This window comes from Leptonotus elevatus, chromosome 8 (genome assembly GCF_054856555.1).
Source record: "Leptonotus elevatus isolate MCC_2025b chromosome 8, RoL_Lele_1.0, whole genome shotgun sequence".
NCBI classification, from domain to species: domain Eukaryota; kingdom Metazoa; phylum Chordata; class Actinopteri; order Syngnathiformes; family Syngnathidae; genus Leptonotus; species Leptonotus elevatus.
In genome coordinates this window covers 24697495-24721632 of record NC_141246.1, presented here as the reverse complement: position 1 = coordinate 24721632, position 24138 = coordinate 24697495, and the positions used below count along the sequence as shown (strand labels likewise).

Here is a 24138-nt window from a genome sequence, read left to right as displayed (position 1 = left end):
TAATTATTGGCCAATTTCCTCATTATCTGTATGATGGCAGATCAAACAAGACACAGATGCAATATTAACTCTAGAAAATGCTTTTAATTGCAAATCAATATAAAACAGTGGCAAACCGTTTTGCCTGTATTGAACATTAAATATTTGTCATAATTTTGTATTATTGTTGGACTTGAACTATAAACAATTTAAGGACCTCTACAAGGTTAATGACATTTTAGTATTAATCAGCACCAAATTGTAAATAGTATGCCCCCATTTTGTCACCAAAATCCCCCTGTTTGTCAAAGTTTACTAGAACTCAAGTATGTAAAATTATTCTCTCAAGCAATCCAATTGTGTCTTTTAGGAGTCTTTAAGACATATCTGCTTGAGGTAATGATGGGTTGATGAAGCGTGTTGACACAATGACTCACTGTGTTGATACTGTGTCACTAAATACTGACACCTGCTGTACCTTAAATATCACTACAGGTAACTTTTTTTTCTTCCTCTTATAAACTTTATTCAAACAATAAACATTAAACTGTATACAAAGTATGTAAAAAAAAAAATTGAATACAAACATTGTATACAATGCAAACAAATCGAACAAAGAACACGCCAGGGAGGTTAAAAAATATAAAGAAGCTAAACAAAATAAAATCAACAATATAACAAAAAGGGAAAAAAAGATAGTATAAAGTCACATAAATAAATGAAAAAGTTGTACAGTAATACGTTTTCACTGCTTTTGGATACATACAAGTAGATAATGATGAAAAATAACTTTTCATGGATACAAAAAAACTCTTTGAAGAATGGTTTCTTATGCATCAATTTGGACATATGAATGTAAAATTTTGCTAGAATAATAAGGTTTATCAAATCAAATTGTGCATGGACAGTCTTATCATATTCAAATACACCAAAGGTAACCATGGTGACAGACTCAACTGACACTAATTTGAAGACTTCAATTAAATAAGTCTTTGCATTTTCTACTGTATTCATTTCTTCATTTTAATTAAAAATGTTTGGATGGATAGATGCAGTCAATAAATAGTGTGAACGTGTCAATTTGAAAATCTGAGTGAAAAACATATGAGGACTCATAATTCAGAATTGTCTAATCCAATCCATGCTTGGTTTAAAAAATGAAAAACCTAACAACTACATTTAACACCTGGTGCAAACAATTTAGCGTTAATAAAGTGCATGAATGGAGTTTACAATGTTGCAGTCGGGGCTCAAACCTAAACCCCCAAATACACAAGCAACTTTATCCGCTCATGTCGTCTGTTTAACCATTGAGTTAAATGGTCACAGTTATTACCTTGGAGAATCACTTCCTATAATGAAACTAAAGTGAAATTGAACAAAATCCAAATGGTCAATCAAAAGATTTTACTGTGATTTGATTCTACCGTGTAGGACAATCCTTTCTCTTCTTCTTTCGGAATCCCTATCACACTGATTTGAAGGGGATTATGTGAGCCTCAAAAGATGTGTGAAACAGAGACGCAACTCGCTGACAGACGCGCTTCGGCACTTCCTTATAAAGCTCGACACCTAGTAACAAGTAGCGATGAGTGACACAGCGGCTGTGTCGGTCACGTAGTTTCCACAAAGCGCTACACGCACCGACACGGGGGTTCCTCTACCAACTTGACACACGCATCGATGTTGCCAGACCCATCACTAGCATATGGTTGGCCTTCTGGATGCCTCACCGGCGAGGTGTTCTGGGCATGTCCCACCGGGAGGAGGCCCCAGGGACGAGCCAAGACACACGCTGGAGGGACTATGTCTCTCGGCTGTCCTGGGAGCGCCTTGGGATCCATTCGGAGGAGCTGGATGAAGTGGCTGGGGAGAGGGAACTCTGGGCTTCTTTGCTGAAGCTGCTGCCTCCACCCGACCTAGTTAATGGATGGATGCTTGAATATTGAATGCATTTACTGTATTTCTGTGTAACCTAACTTGAGTAAAAAGCATGTATGGTTGAACCACCAAAAGTGTCACAAGAGCCTTCAACATTTATGTAGTGATTCTTCAGTGGGTGGGTGACATTAATGACTTGTCAAACTCTTTCAAAGATGTGTGCATTAGATTTAGGCGAGAAACTAAAAAACAAAAACTCAAAAGCTCTCATGTTTCCATGAGCAAGCCAATTTTATTCATGTACATAGCATCAAGTCAAGGATTATCCCAAGGCACTTTAGATTGGGAGCAGGCTTTACGACCAACCTCCAAATGTCCACACAAACACTTGAACCTTGACTGCGAAGCACTCCTACACTTTACATTGCACGGCTAATGTTGAGACAACTTTAAGGCTCCAATGATGTCTACTTTGAAAAAATATGCTGGCCCCCTTCCCTTTCTTTCTTTTTTTTCCTTTTTTTTTTTTTAAACCAAACACTGATTACCTTTAACAGGACAATTACTCATAATATTATACTCCAGTAAGAATTTACAAACATGGATCAAAAGACGATGAATTTAGGCATCATTTACTAGATCATCACTAGTTACTACATATTTGTGGGTTTGCCAGCCATAAATCATTGCACCCCCAAAAAAATGAACAAGATAACACTGCACTTTTTATATAATAGAAATAATTTTTAATTTGAAGGTTCAACATAGGCATAATTGTAAACAAGATTTTAGATTTAAAAAATGCAGACGTCGTAATTATTAAAACTGAAGTCTTCATTCAAACGCACCTCTCGTTTCTCTATCACACAGACATACATGCGCGCACACAGGATTAAAATAATGGCATGCACACTCACGCACACGCTCACACTCACAGACACACACGCACACACAAGTCTGCATCAAGTGTGGGGTGGATTGGATTGATGTTTATGTCGAAACTTCTACCTGGACAAGTCGGAGATTCTGAAAAAGACAATATATTGTCTTAGAAACTGAAATGATGAACAAAACTTCAGATAACGTTCACTAAATGAAGATTTATGAAAAAATTATATTATGGTACCTTGACTTACGGGTTTTATTCATTCTATGACTAAGCTCCTAACTCGATTTACTCGTATCTCAAATTGTGAGACGTGGATTGCTGGGCGGATGTGGTGGTGTTTGCTGCCGCCATCTTGCAGCGGTGTATCTTATGATTGTTCATACATTTGGCTCAGTACATAAAAGGTGGGGGAGGATCTGAAGATGGCTTCTACGTTGTAAATCACGGTAGCATTGTATGTTGGTAAAACATGTGGCCTGCATTCCAAATGAAAAAAAATTCACACACAGACAAAATTGTTGGTACCTCTCTGTTAATGAAAAAAAAATCCACAGTGGTCACAGAATAACTTGAATCTGACTCAAGTAAAAACATAATGAAAACTAACCAATGAAAATCAGGCATTTTGAATTGCGGTTCAACAGAATTAGTTTAAAAACAAACTCATGAAACAGGCCTGGACAAAAATGATGGTACCCCGAGAAAAGATTAACAATAATTTCACCATAGGGAGGGACATCTCCAACCAATGTGTGTGAGTGCGTGTGTGTGTAAAATAACCCGCTTCCCACAATGCAAAATACATGCAAGATAGGTTAATTGCACTTTACTTTGCTGTTCGTTTATGTGTGCACTGCGGTTGGCCGGCGACCAGTTGAGGGTGTGCCCCGCCTACTGCCCCAAGAGGGGGAAAAAACAACATAAAAATGTCGTGTGACGTTTTGCAGAGGTTATATGAGGGCGTATTAGGGTCACGTATAAACATATTTTTTTAGAGGGCGGGGGCAATATTCCGAGAAAAAAACTAAAGTTTATAAAGTGGCAAATTTCCAACTTTATAAAGTGGCAGATTTGCGAGAAAAAAACTCAGAAATTTACAAGAAATACACGTAGCGTAGCTAGAGTTTAATGTGAAGATTCGTTGGTAGTTAATGGGACACTGTTTTAAAATGAAAAGGCAGGATGGAGACGGATTCATTCTTAAATTAAACTTTACTCGTCATACACGGCAGCTAGAGTGACAACACTTCTTGATTTCCAATCAGCTGACTAACACTAACCAATCAGAAGCCAGCAAACTTTAGGTAAATGCAAGTGAATAGGTACGTTTCAAATACTGTTTTTCGCAAAAATAAAAGCGAAATTGTACTATTTCGATAAAGTACAATTTCGACTTGCCGGTGTTTCCATTGAAAAGCGTTTTGCTTCTAACACGCAATTCTCGTAATGTCCCATCTCGCGGGAACTTGCAGTTCCGTAGGATGTGCTCATGATGTTTACGGAAGACAGATGCCCGGAGTTCTTAATATTACTTTAAAAACATCTCCCTCCCCTCATTGGTCGGGTTTGGGCATTTGGTGTTGGTGTTGTGTGTGCGCGCGCGCGCTTATAACTCGTGTTATGGTGGGGACGGATGGATTTCAACGACAACGTGCGCCGTATGCAGCTCGATTGCTCGTTGCCCGGGGGAACGGCCATTTTTCATGCAACGATATGGGACGTGCATTGAACTGCGGCATATTGGCTCCATAACTGAATCGCTTTGTGCTTAAAAAGACTTATCCCCTCCAGAGGCAGCTCCGACATGAAAGCGAGTGGCCTCGTACTTTCTACTTCCTTTCCTCTGTGCTGGGCGGGGTCACACAACTATAGGGAATGCGCAGAAAAAAATTCCATTACACTTTTGCGAAATATTTATATTTCGACAAGTCTCAAAAACGACCTCATGAGAGCGTAAAAACTTTTTTGCAATATTTGAGGGTTTTTTTTTTTTAAATCTTGTGTTTCCATTACCAGCTTGCTTTTGCGCAAAACTGAGGGTAGAGGAAACGCACCTAATGACGGCGAGCAGCAGATTTGACACATCAATTTAGACACTTGTACAAAATACCAAAATGTATGAATGTGTAAATAATCATTCTGGAAACATAAATGTACAAGTAAATATTTCTTCTTAACAAATTAACTTAAATGCCTGATCCTCAGGGTGTGGACCTTCACAAAGCAAGGCGTCATTGTCGCTGGCCATACCCAACGCTTCAAAGTGCGAATGCTTAACATGATATGGTTAAAGCCATTACTATCTCATTTGAAAACCCGACTAAAAAGTATTGGCACCAACATCCGAGTGGCACGCTATGTAGGGCTGAGCAATAAATCGAATTAATTCTATACATCGTCATTTAAAAAATCTAATCGTTGAAAATTTGCTAAATCGTGAAATCGAATTTTGTCTTTTGGATTATTAAAAGCTGTTGTTCTAATGTTCTTTTACATCTAAACATTTTTGTGAGTTGTAATTTTGCACAAGTGGCAGAATGCTGGATGGGTGGTTTACGAGACATGTTTACAATAGCTACCAACTACTTAATTGTGGCATTTAAGCACACACTATGAATGCTAAGAGTTTATGTTAAAACTGATTTAGAATCAGTATACGTTATTGTTGTCTGAACATTTTGCACAGGAATTACTTTTGAACAAACGAAACAGTTAAATAAACGTTTAGATTAGATAACATACTGTAATTGTCCTGAATGACTGCAAAAATCGAGATTGTATTTTTTGGCCATATCGCCCAGCCCTAACGCAAAGTTTTTTTCTCTCGCAAATCTGCCACTTTAGAAAATTGCAAATTTGCGAGTTTTTTTTTCTCGGAATATTGCCCCCGCCCTCTAAAAAAATATATTTATACGTGGCCCCAATACGCCATCATAAAAGTCTGTTGTAATACTGCTTGCTTATAAAACTAGAGACAAGCCTGCTGTAAAAACACAAACATATGATGATCGCAGGAGATGTGACACAGTGAATGAACACCTTTCGCCCTACATACGCACGTGTGTTGTGTATATTGATGTAACTTACTGTAGCTTTTCCTGTAACAAGTCCAATCGCTGCCGGTCAATAAAGCGTGAGAAGAGGGGCATCAGGTTGCTAGGTGTGAAGAGAGGAGGTGAGAGGGATGAAGAGGGAATGCTGAGCAATTCCCTAGTGACAGAAAACACCAGCTCCGTCCTGGATAAGGATTCAGGGATGGAAAGATGTAAGGAGGACAAAAAGAACAGCAAATATACATTGAACATCACAGTAAGTATCTCACCATCGATTGTCATCCATGAGCTGACAGTTGGGGTCTGAGCTTTGCATCCTCTCTCCTTCACTCAAGATCAGATAGAGTGTCGTCACACCAAACTGAACACAAACAAAATCACACATTCAGCCTTTGCAGCCTGTTGCATGTATGGTTGGACCTCTATGAAGGATTACGACAGCTTCACCACGGCCAATACACTGCAGCATTGGCGGATTTGGGCTTGCTGTCCATTAATTGGTGGGGTTGTATTATATACTGGTACTAGAAAAACACTGTAATACCTGGCTGTCAACAAATCAATCAAAACTACATTGCTTGCACAAGTATAACAAATACTAAAATAGATTTGTGTGTCATTTGGATGAATTGGGGATTCACCTGGTGCTGTCTGCTACACAGAGGTTGAGTATGAAAATGTCAATAAAATGTACACAGCAGGTCAAGATAATGTGGCTCAAGCGTTATTATAGGGGAAATCAAATCAAACATTTTCTTTACAATATAATCTATGGGCCCCCATTAGTCTAACCACGATATTCTGATGAATATTGTTTTTGTACAATATGAATTAAGCCCAAAAAATCCAGCCGTTTTTATCTATCTCAGGTAGAGGTCATTTTGCCACCTGCTGTCCACTGAAAAATGACATTACAGTTGCATGTTAATTGGGTTTGGTCACATGACGTTCGCGAGCTGAACCCTTGGTTACTGTGACGTCTTTCTCAGTCGACAGCAAGTGCCCGTACATTATACTAACCAATCATTCAGAAAGTTTAAATCTGCTCTATGATGGAAGTTGTCCCAAAAAATTGCCTTTTTATTTGTCCATTTATGAATATCTTCTAATGAGCAGATTAACACCTTAGCTGTTCACAATAGGTACTCTTGCAAGCCTATGGCCAACAGTTTTCAGACTGGATTCGGGTTTGAATTTCCCGCCCTCTGATTGTGACGTCATGCGTGCAGTGCGTACGTGAAGAAGGGAGTGTGCAGTTTAATTTGTGGCAGTAGCGATTTGAAATTCAATTTCCTGTATAGAGCAGCTTTAAACTGAAACTTAGATTTGTGTTTGACATAGTGTTGTCACGATACCAAAATTTTGTCTTCAATTCTAAATCTGCATAAAATACCTCGATACCGATACTGAAACGGTACCTCGACAAAAATCTAAATCAGCAAAAGCAGCAAAGTTAAAACTGACAAAAGAACTTAAAATATTTTTTTTGTTTTTTATTAATTAAAAATATTAGGATGCATACGTGTTAATTTATGTACGTACTGTGTATATTTATGTATATACTGTATGTGCGTTCACATTGCATGCCATATTGTTGAAGTACTGTATTTGATGTCATCCGTTTTAAATATTGGTAATACAGTGGCACTACCATGACTCAATATAACGTTGCTTGATTGTGCGTGCATGTCTCTGCTCTTCTCCATTACGCTCCCAATTAGTCGATTGCGTAATCAAATACTACAAACTACAAAATAATTCACACTCGACTTATTTTTTAAGGGAAGTGTCAAAAAATGCGTCACAGCCTGTCACTCTGTCAGTCATTTGGGCTTTTTCTATGCATACCTGTGATTTCCTACTGTGTGCCTGTTCATTGAACGCACCTCGAGTCCACTGCAGGGCCAGGACAGCTTTTTGTTCTGCTTCTCCGCAAAAAACATTTGCTCTTGTTACAAAACGTCATGTCGGTTGGCTTGCTGTGGCTGTCGGCTATGTAAGAAAAAAAGTTCCATATGACACTTTGCGGGTCATACTTCTCAATGAGGAGTGGACGGCCAGCGAGCGCTACACTTAATTAGCGTGGCTTGCTTCTCAATGAGGAGTGCACGGCCAGCGACCGCTTCAGTGTTCAGTGCGTGAAGCCATCTTCCTGAGCCCTTGTGTGACGCACACAAGCTGAAAGAGGCGTGCCGCTTACTTTAAGTGTTTTCTGCATATGCGTGTATGTGTACCTGCCTTTAAAACAGTGTTGGCGGGCTGTCTCGTATTAATTTTTTTAAGTACTGGTGCTAAAACGCCAAAACATTGAAGTACGGTACTGGTACCGGTATCCCGTGCAACACTAGTTTGACACATGCCCAATGAAAATGTTTGTTGGAAAAAAAAAAAATAATGAAGACAACAGAGTTTGCTGCTACACCAATCTTTCTCAAATAGGGGACGGGGGGGGGGTTGTGCATTGCTGCGGGAGTGTGTGTGACCTCAGGCAACATGTTTGTTTCTTTCTTTCTTTTTGCTGTACTAGAATAAAGTTTTAATTGCACTACCCTGGAAATCGGTCACTGCAAGTGCATTTATGTACAACAGTATTATAAGATTTCATTCTGATCCTAGTGCAAATATATGGATTTTATACTTTTCCATCCCACTCAAATCACCACAGATTCATCCACATCGTCCATAATCGCCTCCAACAATTTTATTCAGTAAGACAAATATACTCCATCCATTTTATTCAACAGTGCAATAGTATGTTCTCTCCATTTTACCAATAAAATAATAATTTTGTATTTAAAACTGAAATGTCATATTTGTCCTGTTTACTGTATTGTAATGGGACTTCAGTTATCATGTCTTCTTTGATGTGCAGTCAATTGACTTTTCTGTCATGTTACATGCAAGTGTGTGTACCTTGTTGTGCAGTACAGCAGCAAGTTGACCCTCACTGCCCTGAAGCTCCTGCAGCAAGTCTGTGAGGGCGGTGCTCGACATGGACATGATCACTGCAGAGACTGGCTCCACTAACCAGCACAACACCTAATAAGGGCACAGACATATCAGTCCTGGTGGGCCTCTGTCATTAAATCACAAGTCTGGACTCACACACAATCACTGGCTGACAGTCAGAAATCATACATTCCTTACATAACTGCAGGTTTGCATCAGTATTTTTTCACGTTCAAATTTCAACCCGAGTGGGCTGGTTTTGGACTGGGGGTCACATGTTTGACCATAGCAAAAGACGTTAATTACCTGGTCCTGCTTGTCCTTCTTGGCCAGGGTCGGAAGGTTGTGTGCAATTGCCATAACAACGGCGGCAGCATGGGAGTGGGGTAGGTAAGGGAGGAGCCTGGAGAGGAGTCGCTTGCCTTTCCTCACAGACATGATCATCACACATCGCTCGTCACTCACCCTTTCCACAGAGTATTAGGAACAAGATTAGTGTGATTCTATGCAGGTGCACCAGCAAGAACAGCACTTAAACGCATGCGACTGAATGTTGATGACGTACAGTACAGGCCAAAAGTTTGGACACACCTTCTCATACAATGCATTTTCTTTATTTTCATTACTATTTACATTGTAAATTCTCACTGAAGGCATCAAAACTATGAATGAACAGGTGGAGTTATGTACCTAAAAAAAAAAAAAGATGAAATAATTGAAAACGTGTTTTGTATTTTAGTTTCTTCAAAATAGTCACTCTTTGCTCTGATGATTTTTTTGCACATGAGCTTCAAGAGTAGTCACCTGAAATGCTTTTCCAACAGTATTGAAGGAGTACCCAGAGGTAAGAATGCCAAAAGTGTGCAAAGCAGTCATCAGAGCAAAGGGTGGCTATTTTGAAGAAAGTAGAATATAAAACGTTTTAAATTATTTCACCTTTTTTTTTTTAAGTACATAACTCCACATGTGTTCATTCTTAGTTTTGATGCTTTCAGTGAGAATCAAAATGTAAATAGTAATGAGAATCGAGCAAACACATTGAATGAGATACATTTTTGGCTTGTACTGTAGATGACCATTTATCAAGTCCCCCCCCAAAAAATACTGTGTCCATTTTCACTCAAGTCAATATAGTAATTATCTTAATCAGAGCTGCCCCACACCAGTCTAAATTGTTTTGTGAGGAAAATGTCATGGTGAAAAAAGACAAAAAAAAATCAGAATGCATGGCTGTGTATCAGTATAACAATGAATCAAGAGGAAATGAGAATATTTATTTCGCAAGTCGATTTACAGTGTGCGGCCCCAGTAAAAATGTTAGTATGGATCCCCGAGGTCCTAAAAGAGAAAATCGTATCCATTTATACTTACTTGACACTGGATTGCATGATTATATGCCACTTTTGTTATCTTAAAAGTACTTATGTTATTTATGTAACTGTCACCTTTTAACTCCACACCAAGTACCTTTGGAAACAACCTACAGAAATAATAAGGGAGTAGAGGGACTTGGAGAGCTGTTGGATGCCAGTCGCATTGGTGGGGGATCAGCGGTATATTGTGGTAAATCGCACTAGTGAACGTAGGCCTACTATTTCCTAGTTAGCCTTTGAGGTAGTCTTATGTTTTATGACATACCGGTAGTTTGTGTTATGCAGCACTTTTTAAACTGGTTAGTAAAGTTACAAAAATAAAATAAAAAACAGACAAAATGGCAAGATACATCAAAAAACTTTTGGCAAGTTTTGCCAGAGTTCATGTAATGGGACTGATCGCATTTGGTCTGACATTATGTAATATCTACTGTGCAATTTTAATTAACAGCCTCTGTTTTCAAATTACTACTTTAAGTACATTGCCACTTTGAGGCATATATGTTATTTTAACATACATTTTGTAAATTAAAGAAAGAAAGAAAGAAAAAGTACAACATTTCTGGGATAAAGAACAGGTTATAAAGTTAGCATGGTGTCACCCAATGCCAAACTGCAAATATGGAGCCATTTGTTGTTTAAATGATAAATAGCAACTCTAAAAATTTTACTATTAGACAACTCACACATTTTTCCTATTCATGCTGGGTCTTGCGCTTCCAAGCCCCTGCAAAAAGCCAGGGTTGACTATACATTGTTCCTACCTGTCGTCCCACTCCTTATCTTGCAGAGAGTTACAGAGCTGCATGGTATTGGTTTTGTGCTGCTCCAGTAAAGCCTCCCTGTCCTCCTCTGGAGCATGGACAAAGCGTTTCTCAAAGTCTTGAACCTCAAGCAGCAAACTGTAGATCTGAAGAGGGTGGGTGAGAGACTTTCAAGCACTTGGGGTGAATGTGTTAAGGTGATCTGATTGTCACCTTACCTTTTCCACAGTGTATAGTATCTGTCGTCTTTTATTCCAAACCTGCTTTTCCCTCTTCTCCTGGTGATTAAAGCACACAGAATGTTAGAAAAATTATTAAATAGGACATTAAAAATTGTGTTTCTGAAGGTCAAGAACAACTTATATTAAAAATATATTATATATATATAATACTATAAAAGAAAACTGCACAGAGACACACTGGATGAACCGTACCTCGTCATCTGAGCGCGTGGTCACAACTGCGTCAATCATTTTACGTGGATTGTTGACACTTGAAACTGTCAGTTTACCCAAAGAGCCTGCAAACTGAACTGTAAGAAAACAACATTTAATAAAGCTCACAATTATGTTTATATATAAAGAACTATAATCTGGAAAATGTACATAACAGATCTGTACTCTGGACTATAAACTACAGTTTCAGCACACTTCTAAAAAGCTCAGCTTGCAATCAGTGATCATTAAATGCCGTTGCACGTCTTATGTATTGTAAACCAACAACATTGGTAAGAGTATTATTCATTATTCAAAATGGTAACTACATTGCCTTTTACGTCTGGTCACTGCTTCCAAATAAAAATTAATCCTGAAGCGCAGGGTGCAAGAGTGTGGGTGAGAATATAGGTGCAGTCGCAGGATTTACCTGGTCTGTAGGTGTGTTCAATCTTGGCAACTTGTGGAGTGATGAGCTTGGTAGTGTGTTCTTTTTTACTGCTGTCTCTCTCTTTTTCTTGACGTTTCTCCATCTTTTCATAGTAGTGCTATATGACAATGTAAAGATGGATTATGACCATAGAATAACAACAGTAAATTATAGCACAGTTTGAACAATCAGCTATTGGTTAAAATAAAAACATCCATCCATCCATCCATTTTCTGTACCGCTTGTCCTCACAAGGGTCGCGGGGGTTGCTGGAGCCTATCCCAGCTGGCTTCGGGCAGTAGGCGGGGTACACCCTGAACTGGTTGCCAGCCAATCGCAGGGCACACAGAGACGAACAACCATACTCACAATCACACCTATGGACAATTTGGAGTGTCCAATTCACCTGCCATGCATGTTTTTGGAATGTGGGAGGAAACCGGAGTACCCGGAGAAAACCCACGCAAGCACGGGGAGAACATGCAAACTCCACCCAGGAAGGCCGAAGCCCGGACTCGATCTCACAACCTTTGCACTGGGAGGCGGTCGTGCTAACCAGTCAGCCACCGTGCCGCCCAAAAAATAAAAACAAAGATGTAGAAATTTCCACATATATTTCAAAGTATATTTTAATTCAGCTATCGTTGAGTACGTCACAAGCCTTATCTAGCTAAGGAGAGAAGAGTTACAAACATTGACTGAATATTGTTCCTTCTATCGTTCACGTTGAACAAAACAACTCCTTTTCTACAGCGTGGTCAGTCGGAATTTAGAGCGCTGATCACTGTAGCCAGAGTTGAGTGCTCCCAGCACTACCCAGCCTTATAGTGCTTAAATGTACAACAAAATTGGAACTATAATGTTTACATGATTAACAGATAGCATCTGTCTGGCTTGTAAGATTTGTGTGCCTTGCTGAGTTGTTGAGGTCGGAAGTCAGATTTATCCCAGGTGGCTTTTTACAGTTCCGACCACAAGCGTTCGAGGCGAAAGTAACCAATCAAAATGGCGGATTGCAGTGACAAATTATTATTTAATTTTTTTGGGTCCTCAAAACACATTTTGACCTCCAGCAAACTTGCCTTGTCGCAATTTAGCTTCATTTATTGTTTTTATCTCATTTCATAAGCATTTCAAACAGTTCACCGCATAATTTCATGCAGGGGGATAGCGGCATACTGTCACCTACGTTGTGTTATGGGAAGTTATGTTGAATATTTATGAGTGAAGAAAGCTATCTATAGTTTTATACTCGAGTAAATTGTGTTTTACCATTCACGGTATGTGTTTCCATAGGGGTCGCCATTGTTGAGTGACGTCACATTGACGTAGGTCAGTGAAGTCGGGGTCCTTTTTCCCCCACATTTTCTGCACCGCGCACCTAAAGAGCTATGCGGACGGTCCGCAGCCGAGCAAACGCTTCCCGATTCTTTGTTTTAATTTATTTAGTAAAATTTAAGTAGACTATTCACCCCAAAATGTTGATGCGATTGATTGAAAATAAATAATTATAAAATAGTTTTTCTACTTCTATGGTAGTAAAGTTCATATGCCATAGACGCTCTTCACTGCCTCTTAAATCTCGGAGAATATGGACCACAGCGGGAGCAAGTTGAGTATGAAAGCTGGAAAACTTGAGCTCCCTGGATTCCGAACATCGAATTTCCGCGCGGAGCGTTCACGCGTCACGCAAACTCTTTGAAAGTGGAGGGAACGGATCGTGGTCTTTATGAAACCGAGGGTGCTGTCAAGTGCTGCCAAGTGCCATCTGCGCCCATGTGTACATCTTATGATATCACCTGTGACGCCGCCACACAACAGTGGCCAAATTGCCAAAGTTTTGTGTGACTTAAAAGGCATATATTCCCAGAAAATTTAGTCAAATTATATATCTATACTGTAAAAACATCAGAGTCCCCACTGTATAGACAGTAACTAGGCTTTACATGATCAAGATTTTTGGGGCCAATCGCCGAACAGTGAGTTTATAAAACGATAACCGATCTGATCATAAGATGGAGCAACATGTCTACTTAAATAACATATTTACTGTTTTTCAAGAAATCTATTTATTGTATTTAAAAGAGGACAGTGTACATTAATTAGGGATGCACCGAAACAAATTTTTGGGGCCGAAAATGAGAAATGCTTGGCCGGAAACCGAAACGCTGGGAAAAAAATAAAAATCGCGCCAATTTTTTTTTATTATCATTGCATTTATTATAATTAATTAAAATGATAATATTATTATAACATATTTAGGCCTATTTAGCACAGGCATTTTAACAAAGCACAATATAAATTGAAATGCGTCCACACCAGAGACATGTTGGCGAATGGTAAACATCAAACGCGGGGTGAGCAACTGAGCATTTTCTGGCTGTACAATTGCACTTTATAGTCAATGTACAGTACTTCACACCGGCGGGCACGGAAGCGTGCGGTGCGGATGACGCATTTGTAGGCTATTTAGAGTGGGACACGGTGCGGCGCACTGAAAATCGGCACATTCACATATTCACCAACGTTTAAAAATAAATACATTTCTTGGCACCAGCCAATCGGCTTTGGGAACGGACTGCAAAGTCACACACGGCGTCCTGTACAGATCTGTAGTCCCCCGGAGATAGTGGTAAGTGTTTACTTTTTACCGTTTAAAACGGTTGATAGCAATAGTGCTAAAGTATTTAGCACGGCCACCAGAATGCAAGTGAAAAAAAGGAAGGTGCTGCATGAGAAAGAGCGGCTCACCGTAGTGCAGTACTCAGCAGCGCTCTCTTTTTTGACATAGTTTACTAAGCTACCCTCTCCTTCTCCGGTGTGCAAATGAAGCTGCCGGTACTCACAAATGCCAGCGAGCAGCAAGGCAGACACTCACTCCCGCGTTTGGTGTTTAATTCAAACAGACACCTGCTTGTAGCGTTTTGTTGCTGTTGTTGCTTTTGCTTGCGTCACCACAACATCCTCTTTCGGCCATATTCTTTCGGCTTGAATTTTATTTCGGCCCAATGCCGAAAATGCACATTTCTGCAATTTTCGGCCGAAAATTTTCGGTGGCCGAATACTCGGCGCATCATTAATATTAATGAACATTTACTAAATATGCCAGATTATTTTTGTAGTCCCATTGCAGGTTGTGAAATTTTTAGTAAATTTGTGTTCGAGTAAACTTGCGTACTGTTTACTGAGCACTATCAGAAGTATTCTCAAGCATTTTTTTTCCAATGGTTAACTATCTTTGCAATGCCTCAAGTAAGGAAAGCAGAGGAAAAAACAAGCAGTGTGATTTGAATAACAATAACAAAAAAAAGTTCAAAAATAATTTCAAAGTTTCAACAGAAAATACACGTGACAGTACATCCTAACAAACCTGATAGTAGTAGTCATCCAGGAAAGGGTCAGTACTTTGAAGCTGCATCATTTGGATTTTAGTGACCCATTCCTTCTCTTTCTGAGTCATCAGGTTACTGTATGGGTCCCTGCTGCGCCAGTCCCCTCCAGTTCTGCTTCGGTCTCTTCAGGGAGGGAAAATTATATGAAGCAGATTGGCTTTATGAAACATGCATTGTCAAAAAGCACATACGCACTACAGACAATCACATACCCGGGCCTGTTTTGCATCCGCTGGGTAAGTATGCGCCGGTGTTGAGGATGGAGATGAGTGGTGTTGTGCCTGATGGGCGGCATGTGGTTTGGATAGCTATGAGGATGCGGGGGACCCATTCGATGACCGTGTATAGGGTGTGGGCCACTGAAAAATGGTCTGAAACCACCCCCGGCTGGTAACAAAGGGGGCACCGGACCACCACGGGGAACTCCGGCCACCTAAAAAGAGGGAAGAGCGTGATGTAATTAAAGAAGATCATACATACAGGATAGTACATACAGTACAGTGCATACAGTTGCAAGAAAAACATGTGAACCTGGCTGAAAAAAAAAATCATGTTCAGGAGAACATGTGGACCTTTTGAAATTAACTGCATTTTTTTTTATGGTTTAATGTTTTACGCATTTTATTTTACTTATTTATTTACTTATTTTGGTTTGTCAATAGGAATGTTATTTTGGCCTCAGATGCCTCAGAAGATGAATTGCAAGCTGAATGTGATTTTCAAAGTTGAGGCTGATTTCATCTGTTGAGAGGTCAAACTTCCAAAATATTTAAAAGGGTTAAATTCGAGGACGATGGCCTTACCCGAGATTGGAATTGACTTTCCACTGATATTTTAACAGCTCCTGAAAATTTCAGGTTCATATCTTTTTCCTAAGGTACTGGTTGCTATGGACATTTGAAAGATGCAAGTAACAAAACTTTAAACCCCTTTTTCTCAAAACTAGGGATTTCAACCTTTCAACATTAAAATTGCTGTAACTTTGTTGATTTGTGAAATACATCCATGTATTATATACCATTTGAAAGGGAATTAAGTGCAGAATTCGAATATATAGGAATTTTATTTATTTTTGGCACATGAGGACCCTTTTACCAGAGTCTCAGGAAAGCTGAGACCTGATAATGTCATCATGGATTGTTCACAATAATGTTTAGAAAGACCAGGTGATGTCACACTTAAAGGTTTTAAATGCTCAGACTCATCTGACCTTGCTCCCACAATCAGTGAAAACTATTAACAAAAAAAACATGAACAACTGAACACTGAAACTAATTCAGTTTCGCAAAGCAGGAGAAGGCTATAAGAAGATAGCAAAGCGTTTTCAGATGCCAATATCCTCTATTTGGAATTGAATTAAAAAATGTAGACAGAACAACGTGCAGGATTTTGAGAAAAGCAAGTCAAAACCCATGTTTAACTGCATGATGCCTCCAGAAAGATGTGGGAGACACTGGAGTGCCAACTATTCCACTATCAAGAGATACTTACAAATATGGTCCAGAAGAAAACCTAATCTACATTCTCACCACAAAAAACTGTGAATTTGCAAATTAACATACAGACAAGCCTGATGCATTTTGGAAACGAGTTATGTGGACCGATGAGGTTAAAATAAAACCTTTTTTCCTTGGCGTGTTCATGCAGAACAATACCAAGTTTTACCTGGTGTGGCCAAAATTTCAATCCCCACTCTATTGTCACATTGATGAGATTCTATGCAGAAATCCAGGTAAGTAACTCCATTTGTGATCTTAAGCTGAAGCAAACTTGGGTTTTAAAGCAGGACAACAATACAAAACACACCAGCAAACCAACTTCTGATTAGCTTTAATTTAAATAAATAAATAAATAAATAAATCAAGGTTTTGGAGTTGGCTGGTCAGAGTCCAGAGTTGAATCTGATGAACATGACATTTGTGCTCGAAAACCCTTCATTGTTGCTGAATTAAAGCAATGTTGCAAGGACGAGTGGGCCAAAATATCTCCACAGAGATGTAAACGACTCATTGCCAGTTATAGAAAATGCTTGATTTCAGTTGTGGCTGCAGAGTGTGGCACAACCAGTTATTAGGTGTAGTAGGCATCCACTTTTTCACACAGGCGGTAGGCTTAAACCCCCCCCCCCCCCCCCCACACACACACACACACAAAGATAAAAATAAAAAAATCACCATATAGAAACTGCATTTTACGTTTACTTAGGTCATTTATGTTGGATATTTATATCATTTTAATGATCGTAAACGTTGAAGTGGGCAAAACTGCAGTAAAATAAGATTTTGAGAGAGGAGAAATACATTGATAATTTTTCACGGCGCTGTACGTAATAATTATATACTATGCTGTAAACATGAAAAACTAAACTTTTACATATATAGCTCTATAAACTGACCTGAGAGTTGAGAAGCTGGGCCCGTTGAATCTGTGACAGTACTGGACTGATTCCTGGAGGAAATGGTCCACGACACAGTGGCGAGTTCTAGTGGTGGAAAGTTAAGAGTGGGTGGAGTGAAAGGTAAAAATAAAAATAATAGGGAATACATTTTCAGTGGCAAAATGAAATAATTGTAACGTTAACTTAAATAATTGATCAGGTTTTTTGTATTTTGTGAACCATAAAATGAACTACAGTGAGGGATTAAAGCTGAGTAGGTCATCACAGCATGTGACTTAACAGACCAATCACGAGTGATACTACACCTAACCACCGAGGCGAGGCATGAATTTGTGACATGTGCGCACCATGCGTACCGTACCAGAGGGGCCACAAGCTACGGTGCTCATCACGCCGTCGATCATGTGATAGCACGGCGGCAGTTGACACCCGAGCAAACAAAGGAGTGTAAAGCAGGCTTTAGGTGCAAAAACATTTGAGTGGGGCATCCGCATTTGATATAGTAAGTGATTAACATCCTAAATATATATACTGTATATTTTTTGATTTAGTTCAAATTGAATCATGTCAAAAAAGTAGTGTGGCATTGAAACCCATTGAGAAGTGTGTGTGGAGGGGGGGGGCTTACAGCAAAATTGAGCAGAGCGTTGGGTGACAAACGTTCAGGGAAAGGAGGAGGGTATCTGTGCTGGATCGGGGCTCTCACATGAACTGCTGTGGGATGATGAATCTTCACATACACAAACACAGATAGAAAAAAGACCTCCATTACAGTGAAGATAAAACATAAGAGCCGGTATTGTACCACGGGTTTGTGAAAAATTAAGAATCTGTCAAGAACAAGAAATATGAATATGATGGAGAGGTTAGTTTAGCTATCTTAAAACAGTAGCATCCAAGTTAGCAGATGACTTAGACATCATTTCTGTAAATAAAGCTTTTAGTTAGCTCATACATGTGCATGTTCTTACAACATTTATTGTCTTTTACAAAGACAAAACGAAGAAGAAAAAGAAGGAATGAGAATGTATCATTGGGAGCTGTGATCTACTTTTTACCTGATGATTTAAGGAGTGACCCATTGGTTGTTTGGGCGGAGTCCCAATAGGCACTGCCCTGACTGGAGGGGAGCCAATCACAGGAGAAGAGGAGCGTGGAGGTGGAACCCTCTCTGACAAATCCCGTCCTTCATCATTCCTCCCCTGAGATGGACGTTTTGGAAGTCCCACCTCCTTTATTATTGACATTAACGGACTATCCTGAAGAGGTAACCACAAACCAGCATAGGGTATTAATACCACAATAACAGTAATCTAATAACACACAACCTGTGTGCCAGATTGCTTTTGAGCAGGGGTGTCAATTAAAGTCATTTTAGTTCAGGAGCCACAATTACCCCAATTTAATTTCAAGTCGGCCAGACCAGTAGTTTATTTGTGGCTTAATACGCCATAAATAACTAAGCAAATTGCTCCTATTGTTTCAGTGCAAATAGTAAAAGTACAAATTGAGAATGTTAACAATAATATTATCCTGCTGCAAATCATTGTCTTCATTGCAATGGCGGCCAAAATGTAGTGTCAGTAGTGCCGCCACGATTTGTGGTGGCCGTGGCTCAGGGAGTAGAGACAGTCGTTCAGTTACCAGAAGGTCGTCTGTTCGATCCCCGCTCTCCCCAAGTCATGTGTTGTTGTGTCCTTGGGCAAGGCACTTCACACACATTGCCTCCATTGCTACTCACACTGGTGTATGGAAGGTGATGTAACCCGCCAATTCCAACCCTTAATGCTGAGTGTCATGCAGGGAGGCAAATGGGTCCCATTTTTACAGTCTTTAGTATGTCCCGGTCAGGGATTGAACCCACAACCTCCCAGTCTCAGGGCGGACACTCTACCACTAGGCCCCTGAGCTGGTTTACATTTACTATTAGAATGTTCAAGCTTGTTAACCTGACGTGGTTTCATGTGTGCAGACTGAAACAAAATGCAACATTTACCATGAAAACCTTTTTCCTATAAAAGTTGTCCCATATGAAATTTAATTCTGCAATCTTTCTATTAAGACCCGTTATTATTTCTTGACCATTCACAAAAAAATAGCAGACATTCATTGCTTTTGCTGTTGCTAAAGAATTGAAATCTTAAATAATGAGCTCTTGATCGATTCAAGTCCATATGATAAACAAAATTGGTAGTGGTTAAAAATCTGTTTTTGAATTTATTAAATAAAATCAACAGATTGAAAAAAAAAAAAAATACTCACCTCCATGTGTGTAACTAATGCGGGAGCAACACTGACTGGTCCAAAACCCATACTGTTCTCCCAGATATTGCGTGAGTTCATCTAAGAGCGAGGAGGAAAATAAATAAATAAAATGAACATTACAGTATACAGTTTTAGCAATAACAGTCTTCTTTTTTTTTTTTTGCAGGATAGGGCAGGTGAGGGGGGTGGGGTAATGCGTTGAGTATCAGACATGGAACAGCTTAGGGGTGTGTAAGACATTTTCTTTGCCGAGGCAATCCGGTAATCTTTTTACCTCCACTTAGCAATAAAAACCCAATTCTAATGAAATTTTAACGTTGTGTTAATTTAAACATAAATAAAAACAGAATATAACGATTTGCAAATCATTTTCAACCTATATTTAATTGAATATACTACAAAGACAAGATATTTAATGTTGAAACTTAAGTTTTTTTGTTTTTTTAACTCTTGACTGCCAGACGTTTTCAGAAAAGGGATGCTGTGGGTGCCAGCCGATTTAAGCATTTTGACTGATCTTTCAGGGTCCACAGAAAATGTTGTGTTTGGACTATGGAAACACACATACTACCAAATGAAAGATTGAACTCTCATCTTTCATCAGAAAAAGTTTGTTTCTACCTTATTCCGTTTTTAGTAATCAACAATAGAAAATGGTTAGTTTCACCCAAATGCTCTGTTTTGGACCAAAATACGGAGAAATCAAGCTTTTAGTGAAACGATATTATTTCATGCACTCTAGTGAATTTGACACCTTTTTTTTCCCCATGAATGATGCCACAAACATCTAAACAGTGCTTTACTTATGTAAAAACTACCACCAACAATGAAAAAGTGTTTTTTGATAGCAAAATACGTTTATTTACATTCAACAGTGTAACAATTTGACACAACAATTTGGCAAACTATTTACAAATGTGTGCAACTGTGGTACTATTTACAATTATGTGGATGTTTCAACTACAGTTTTTCTTTTTGTGTAACACTCCCCTGCGTGCAAGGAGACGCAGCAGGATTTGCACAACAGATTAGTTTCACTGCGATTGCCCCTTCGCGTGCAGACGCTACACTTTCTTGCCGGCCTTTTTTTTCGGGGAATAGCAAGTATATACTGCAGTGTGTTTTGGCCATGTTGCCATCAAGTCTACTATCAGGATCATGATACGGTTACGTCTGGTGGTGTTACGTTTGGCTTCATGTCCTTCAGTTCCTATACCGGGTGGTAGATGTTCTGATCCATCTTATCCACTCCATTCATGGTGGCATCGTAGTCCAGAACCAGTGTCTTCTCCGTGATCAGACTGTACCCACTCCTCCGATGAATATGCATTGGACTCTGGGTACTCTTCATCGTCCGATTGAACGTCCGCCTGTGCAGAAGTGCTCGGTTGTGCTCCGCGTTTTCCGGCGTTAGCATCGCAAGCCGGTGAGGCTTTATGACGTGGTCATAGCCGCCGCGTCAACGCTTCCAACTTCGGCGTCAACGCTTCCAACTTCGGCGTCAACCTCGGAGTCACCATCATCATCATCGTCGTCATCAATGTGCTCTTTAGCATTGGTCGATGCTTTTCGACAACTCTTCATCGTCCGATTGAACGTCCGCTGTGCAGAAGTGCTCGTTTTCCGCCGTTAGCATCGCTAGCCGGTGAGGCTTTACGACGTGATCATAGCCGGCGCGTCAACGCTTCCAACTTCGGCGTCAACCTTGAAGTCACCATCATCATCATCATCGTCGTCATCAATGTGCTCTTTAGCATTGGTCGATGCTTTTCGTCTTTGAAAAAAATGCTCAAGCGTGAGCTGCTTGCAACCGGTCGCCCTTTTCGCTTCATTAGCCATTCTCCCCTCAACACTCTAGCTCCGCCTCACGTCTTCTACTGACGCCTACCCAATCTTGTCCAGAGAGTCATCGCTGCTATTTAGGGGCCAAAAATAGTCATTATACTAACTAGATCTGCTTGATACTTTCAGCACAGCTGGCCAAGGCTTTTCCTCCACCAGTTTCCAAAAAAACAAACAAAAAAAACATAGTGAACGTCTTTTAACATCTTTGGCAGCCCTCCGTAGGATTTTACTAAACGTTATTTAACGTTTTTGGCAGTAAAAGAGTTAAGAAAAAAATTAATTTAGAATTTTATGGCTGCAACACGTTCCAAAAAAGCTGGGACAGTGTCATATTTACCACTATTACATCACCTTTTCTTTTAACAACATTAGCTCAGCGTTTTGGCGTTGCTCACCAGGGTGCACATCAGCTGCAAAGTTGCAGTGACTCACTGAGATACTAGTTTGCTCACGCAAAATAAGATTTGGTGGTAGGCTTGCGGAGTCTCTCGGAGTCAAGTTAACATGGTGCATGTGCTTCAAAATGCACACGCTTCAGCTACATTCTATTATATAGCGACATCTAGTGGTCAACTTTTACACACTGTCACTTGAACATTCTTCTTCTGTTCTAAATCTCATAAGTACATCACAGTGTCCCATCACTGGTAAGCTATTTTTAGAACAGAATCGTGAGCTACTCATGTTGCTGTTGGCACTAGTATTATTATTCATTTATTTTTGGTAAGGGCAATGCACTAACAGAGCAATAACTTATTTTCCTTACTGGAGGAGCCGGCGGCCGCCTCTGTGCATAACTCCTTTAATTGGAGCCAAAAACTCTGCACGCTCTGCTTAGACGTTCCCAAAAAACAAAAAACCCCAACAACAACAAAAAAACACACACACACACACACACACACACACACACACACACACACACACACACACACACACACACACACACACACACACACACACACACACACACACACACACACACACACACACACACACACACACACACACACACACACACACACACACACACACACACACACACACACACACACACACACACACACACACACACACTATGCCTTAATGAGACTTGACCTGTACCCCTAGGGGTCTGCGTACCCCCGGTTGGTAAACACTGGTCTTGTCTATATGGAAGTATCTGTTTAAAGTAATGTTTTAGGGGTAAATAGAATTACTATAAAAAAAAAAAATAATAATAATAATTCCCATTGTTTGCTTAGTCAAATAAGTTTTTTTTAGGGTTTTTTTTTTTTACATGCAGGCGGATCTAATGTGGCATAATTTGCAAGTCATAATCAAGTGGAGATTTTCACCGAAACATAGCAATGTGACCATTTGCACAATGAGTAGAGTTTAACACTAACCTGGCCAATGGCACCAGGGACAGAACGAAGTAAATGTTGCTGCTGTTGGTAGGTGAGCATTGGCGAGGGATGATGGCCTGGAATTGTGCAAGAAAATAAATCAATAAAGCAGGTTATACAATGAACAGGTTATATAATTTTACCAGATTGACATCATACTAAATGAAATTGTCATGGATGACACTGGAACTGACATCCCACACTTGTATCCTTGTTTTTAGGCCTCACCTGAGGTGGAGGGCCCAGGAGGCCGTTGGTGCTGATGGGGCGGCTGGTGGGGGTGAGTTGAAAGTGAAATGGGGGGAGGTTGGTGCAGGACTTTGGCCCTTGAGTCATGTTCCAACTTTTGGTTTGGGGGAAAAACAGACCTCTCTGCTGCCCCGACTCCAGCAATAGCCGGGTCAGCTTCCAGGACTAGTCTTGCTAGCGACTCAGCCAAGTCACCTTCCCTTCTTCCATCTTCCACATCTGATAGTAAATGACAGGAAAACACAGGGTTCAGGTTCAGTCTTTTGCTTACAAACAAGTGCTTGAAAAAGTATTCATACCCCTTGAACTTTATCACATTGTGTAACATACACAAACCTAAATGTATTTTGAGGTGATGGACCAGCACAAAGTAGCATGTAATTGTAAAGTGAAATGAAAAGTTTTCACGATTTTAACGCAACATAAATTGGAAGTGTCGCGTGCATTACTTGTATTCTGATACCCTAAAATACAATCCAGTGCAATCAACTGCCTTTAGAAGTCTCCTAATTATTAAATACAACCCACCTGTGTGTAATTTGCTCTCAGTATAAATACACTTGCTCTGTGAAGGGGTCAGTGGTGTGTTAAAGAATGCTAGTGAACAACAGGATCATGGAAACGAAGGAACTCACCAAATGGGTAAGGGATAAAGCCCATTTCACACCTCATTCAGAAGAATGCAGCGTGCCGCCGTCAAACCCATTTAATGTGTATGTGGTGAGGTGCGAGGATGATGGAACATTGCGATGCTGGCGGCACGGCGCGACAAGAAGACTTCTGCCGCAACTGCAAGGTACCTCGAGTTGAAAATACGCTCTATTCAAAAGCGGCGACGCTGTGACGCCACAC

The 24138-nt window shown here is 40.0% G+C and overlaps 1 protein-coding gene across 2 annotated transcripts in view; it reads right to left on the bottom strand.

The window, feature by feature from the left end:
• Positions 1 to 338: 338 nt before the first annotated feature.
• The window catches only part of patl1 (PAT1 homolog 1, processing body mRNA decay factor), a 33647-nt gene continuing 9847 nt past the window's right edge, over positions 339 to 24138 (bottom strand). The window contains exons 4-21 of one of the 2 annotated variants that reach the window (XM_086083010.1): positions 23266 to 23505; positions 23038 to 23114; positions 19805 to 19885; positions 18601 to 18801; positions 18171 to 18272; positions 17540 to 17626; positions 15357 to 15577; positions 15123 to 15267; positions 11753 to 11870; positions 11323 to 11420; positions 11107 to 11166; positions 10889 to 11034; positions 9058 to 9217; positions 8716 to 8841; positions 6072 to 6163; positions 5837 to 5986; positions 2869 to 2886; positions 339 to 1898 (exon numbers count right to left, since the gene is read on the bottom strand). In XM_086083010.1, the coding sequence (XP_085939136.1) occupies positions 1784 to 1898; positions 2869 to 2886; positions 5837 to 5986; positions 6072 to 6163; positions 8716 to 8841; positions 9058 to 9217; positions 10889 to 11034; positions 11107 to 11166; positions 11323 to 11420; positions 11753 to 11870; positions 15123 to 15267; positions 15357 to 15577; positions 17540 to 17626; positions 18171 to 18272; positions 18601 to 18801; positions 19805 to 19885; positions 23038 to 23114; positions 23266 to 23505 (2237 nt within the window). In that variant the 3' untranslated portion in view covers positions 339 to 1783. The remainder of the gene's footprint in view (positions 1899 to 2868; positions 2887 to 5836; positions 5987 to 6071; positions 6164 to 8715; positions 8842 to 9057; positions 9218 to 10888; positions 11035 to 11106; positions 11167 to 11322; positions 11421 to 11752; positions 11871 to 15122; positions 15268 to 15356; positions 15578 to 17539; positions 17627 to 18170; positions 18273 to 18600; positions 18802 to 19804; positions 19886 to 23037; positions 23115 to 23265; positions 23506 to 24138) is intronic. The other variant, XM_086083011.1, reaches the window with a different exon arrangement.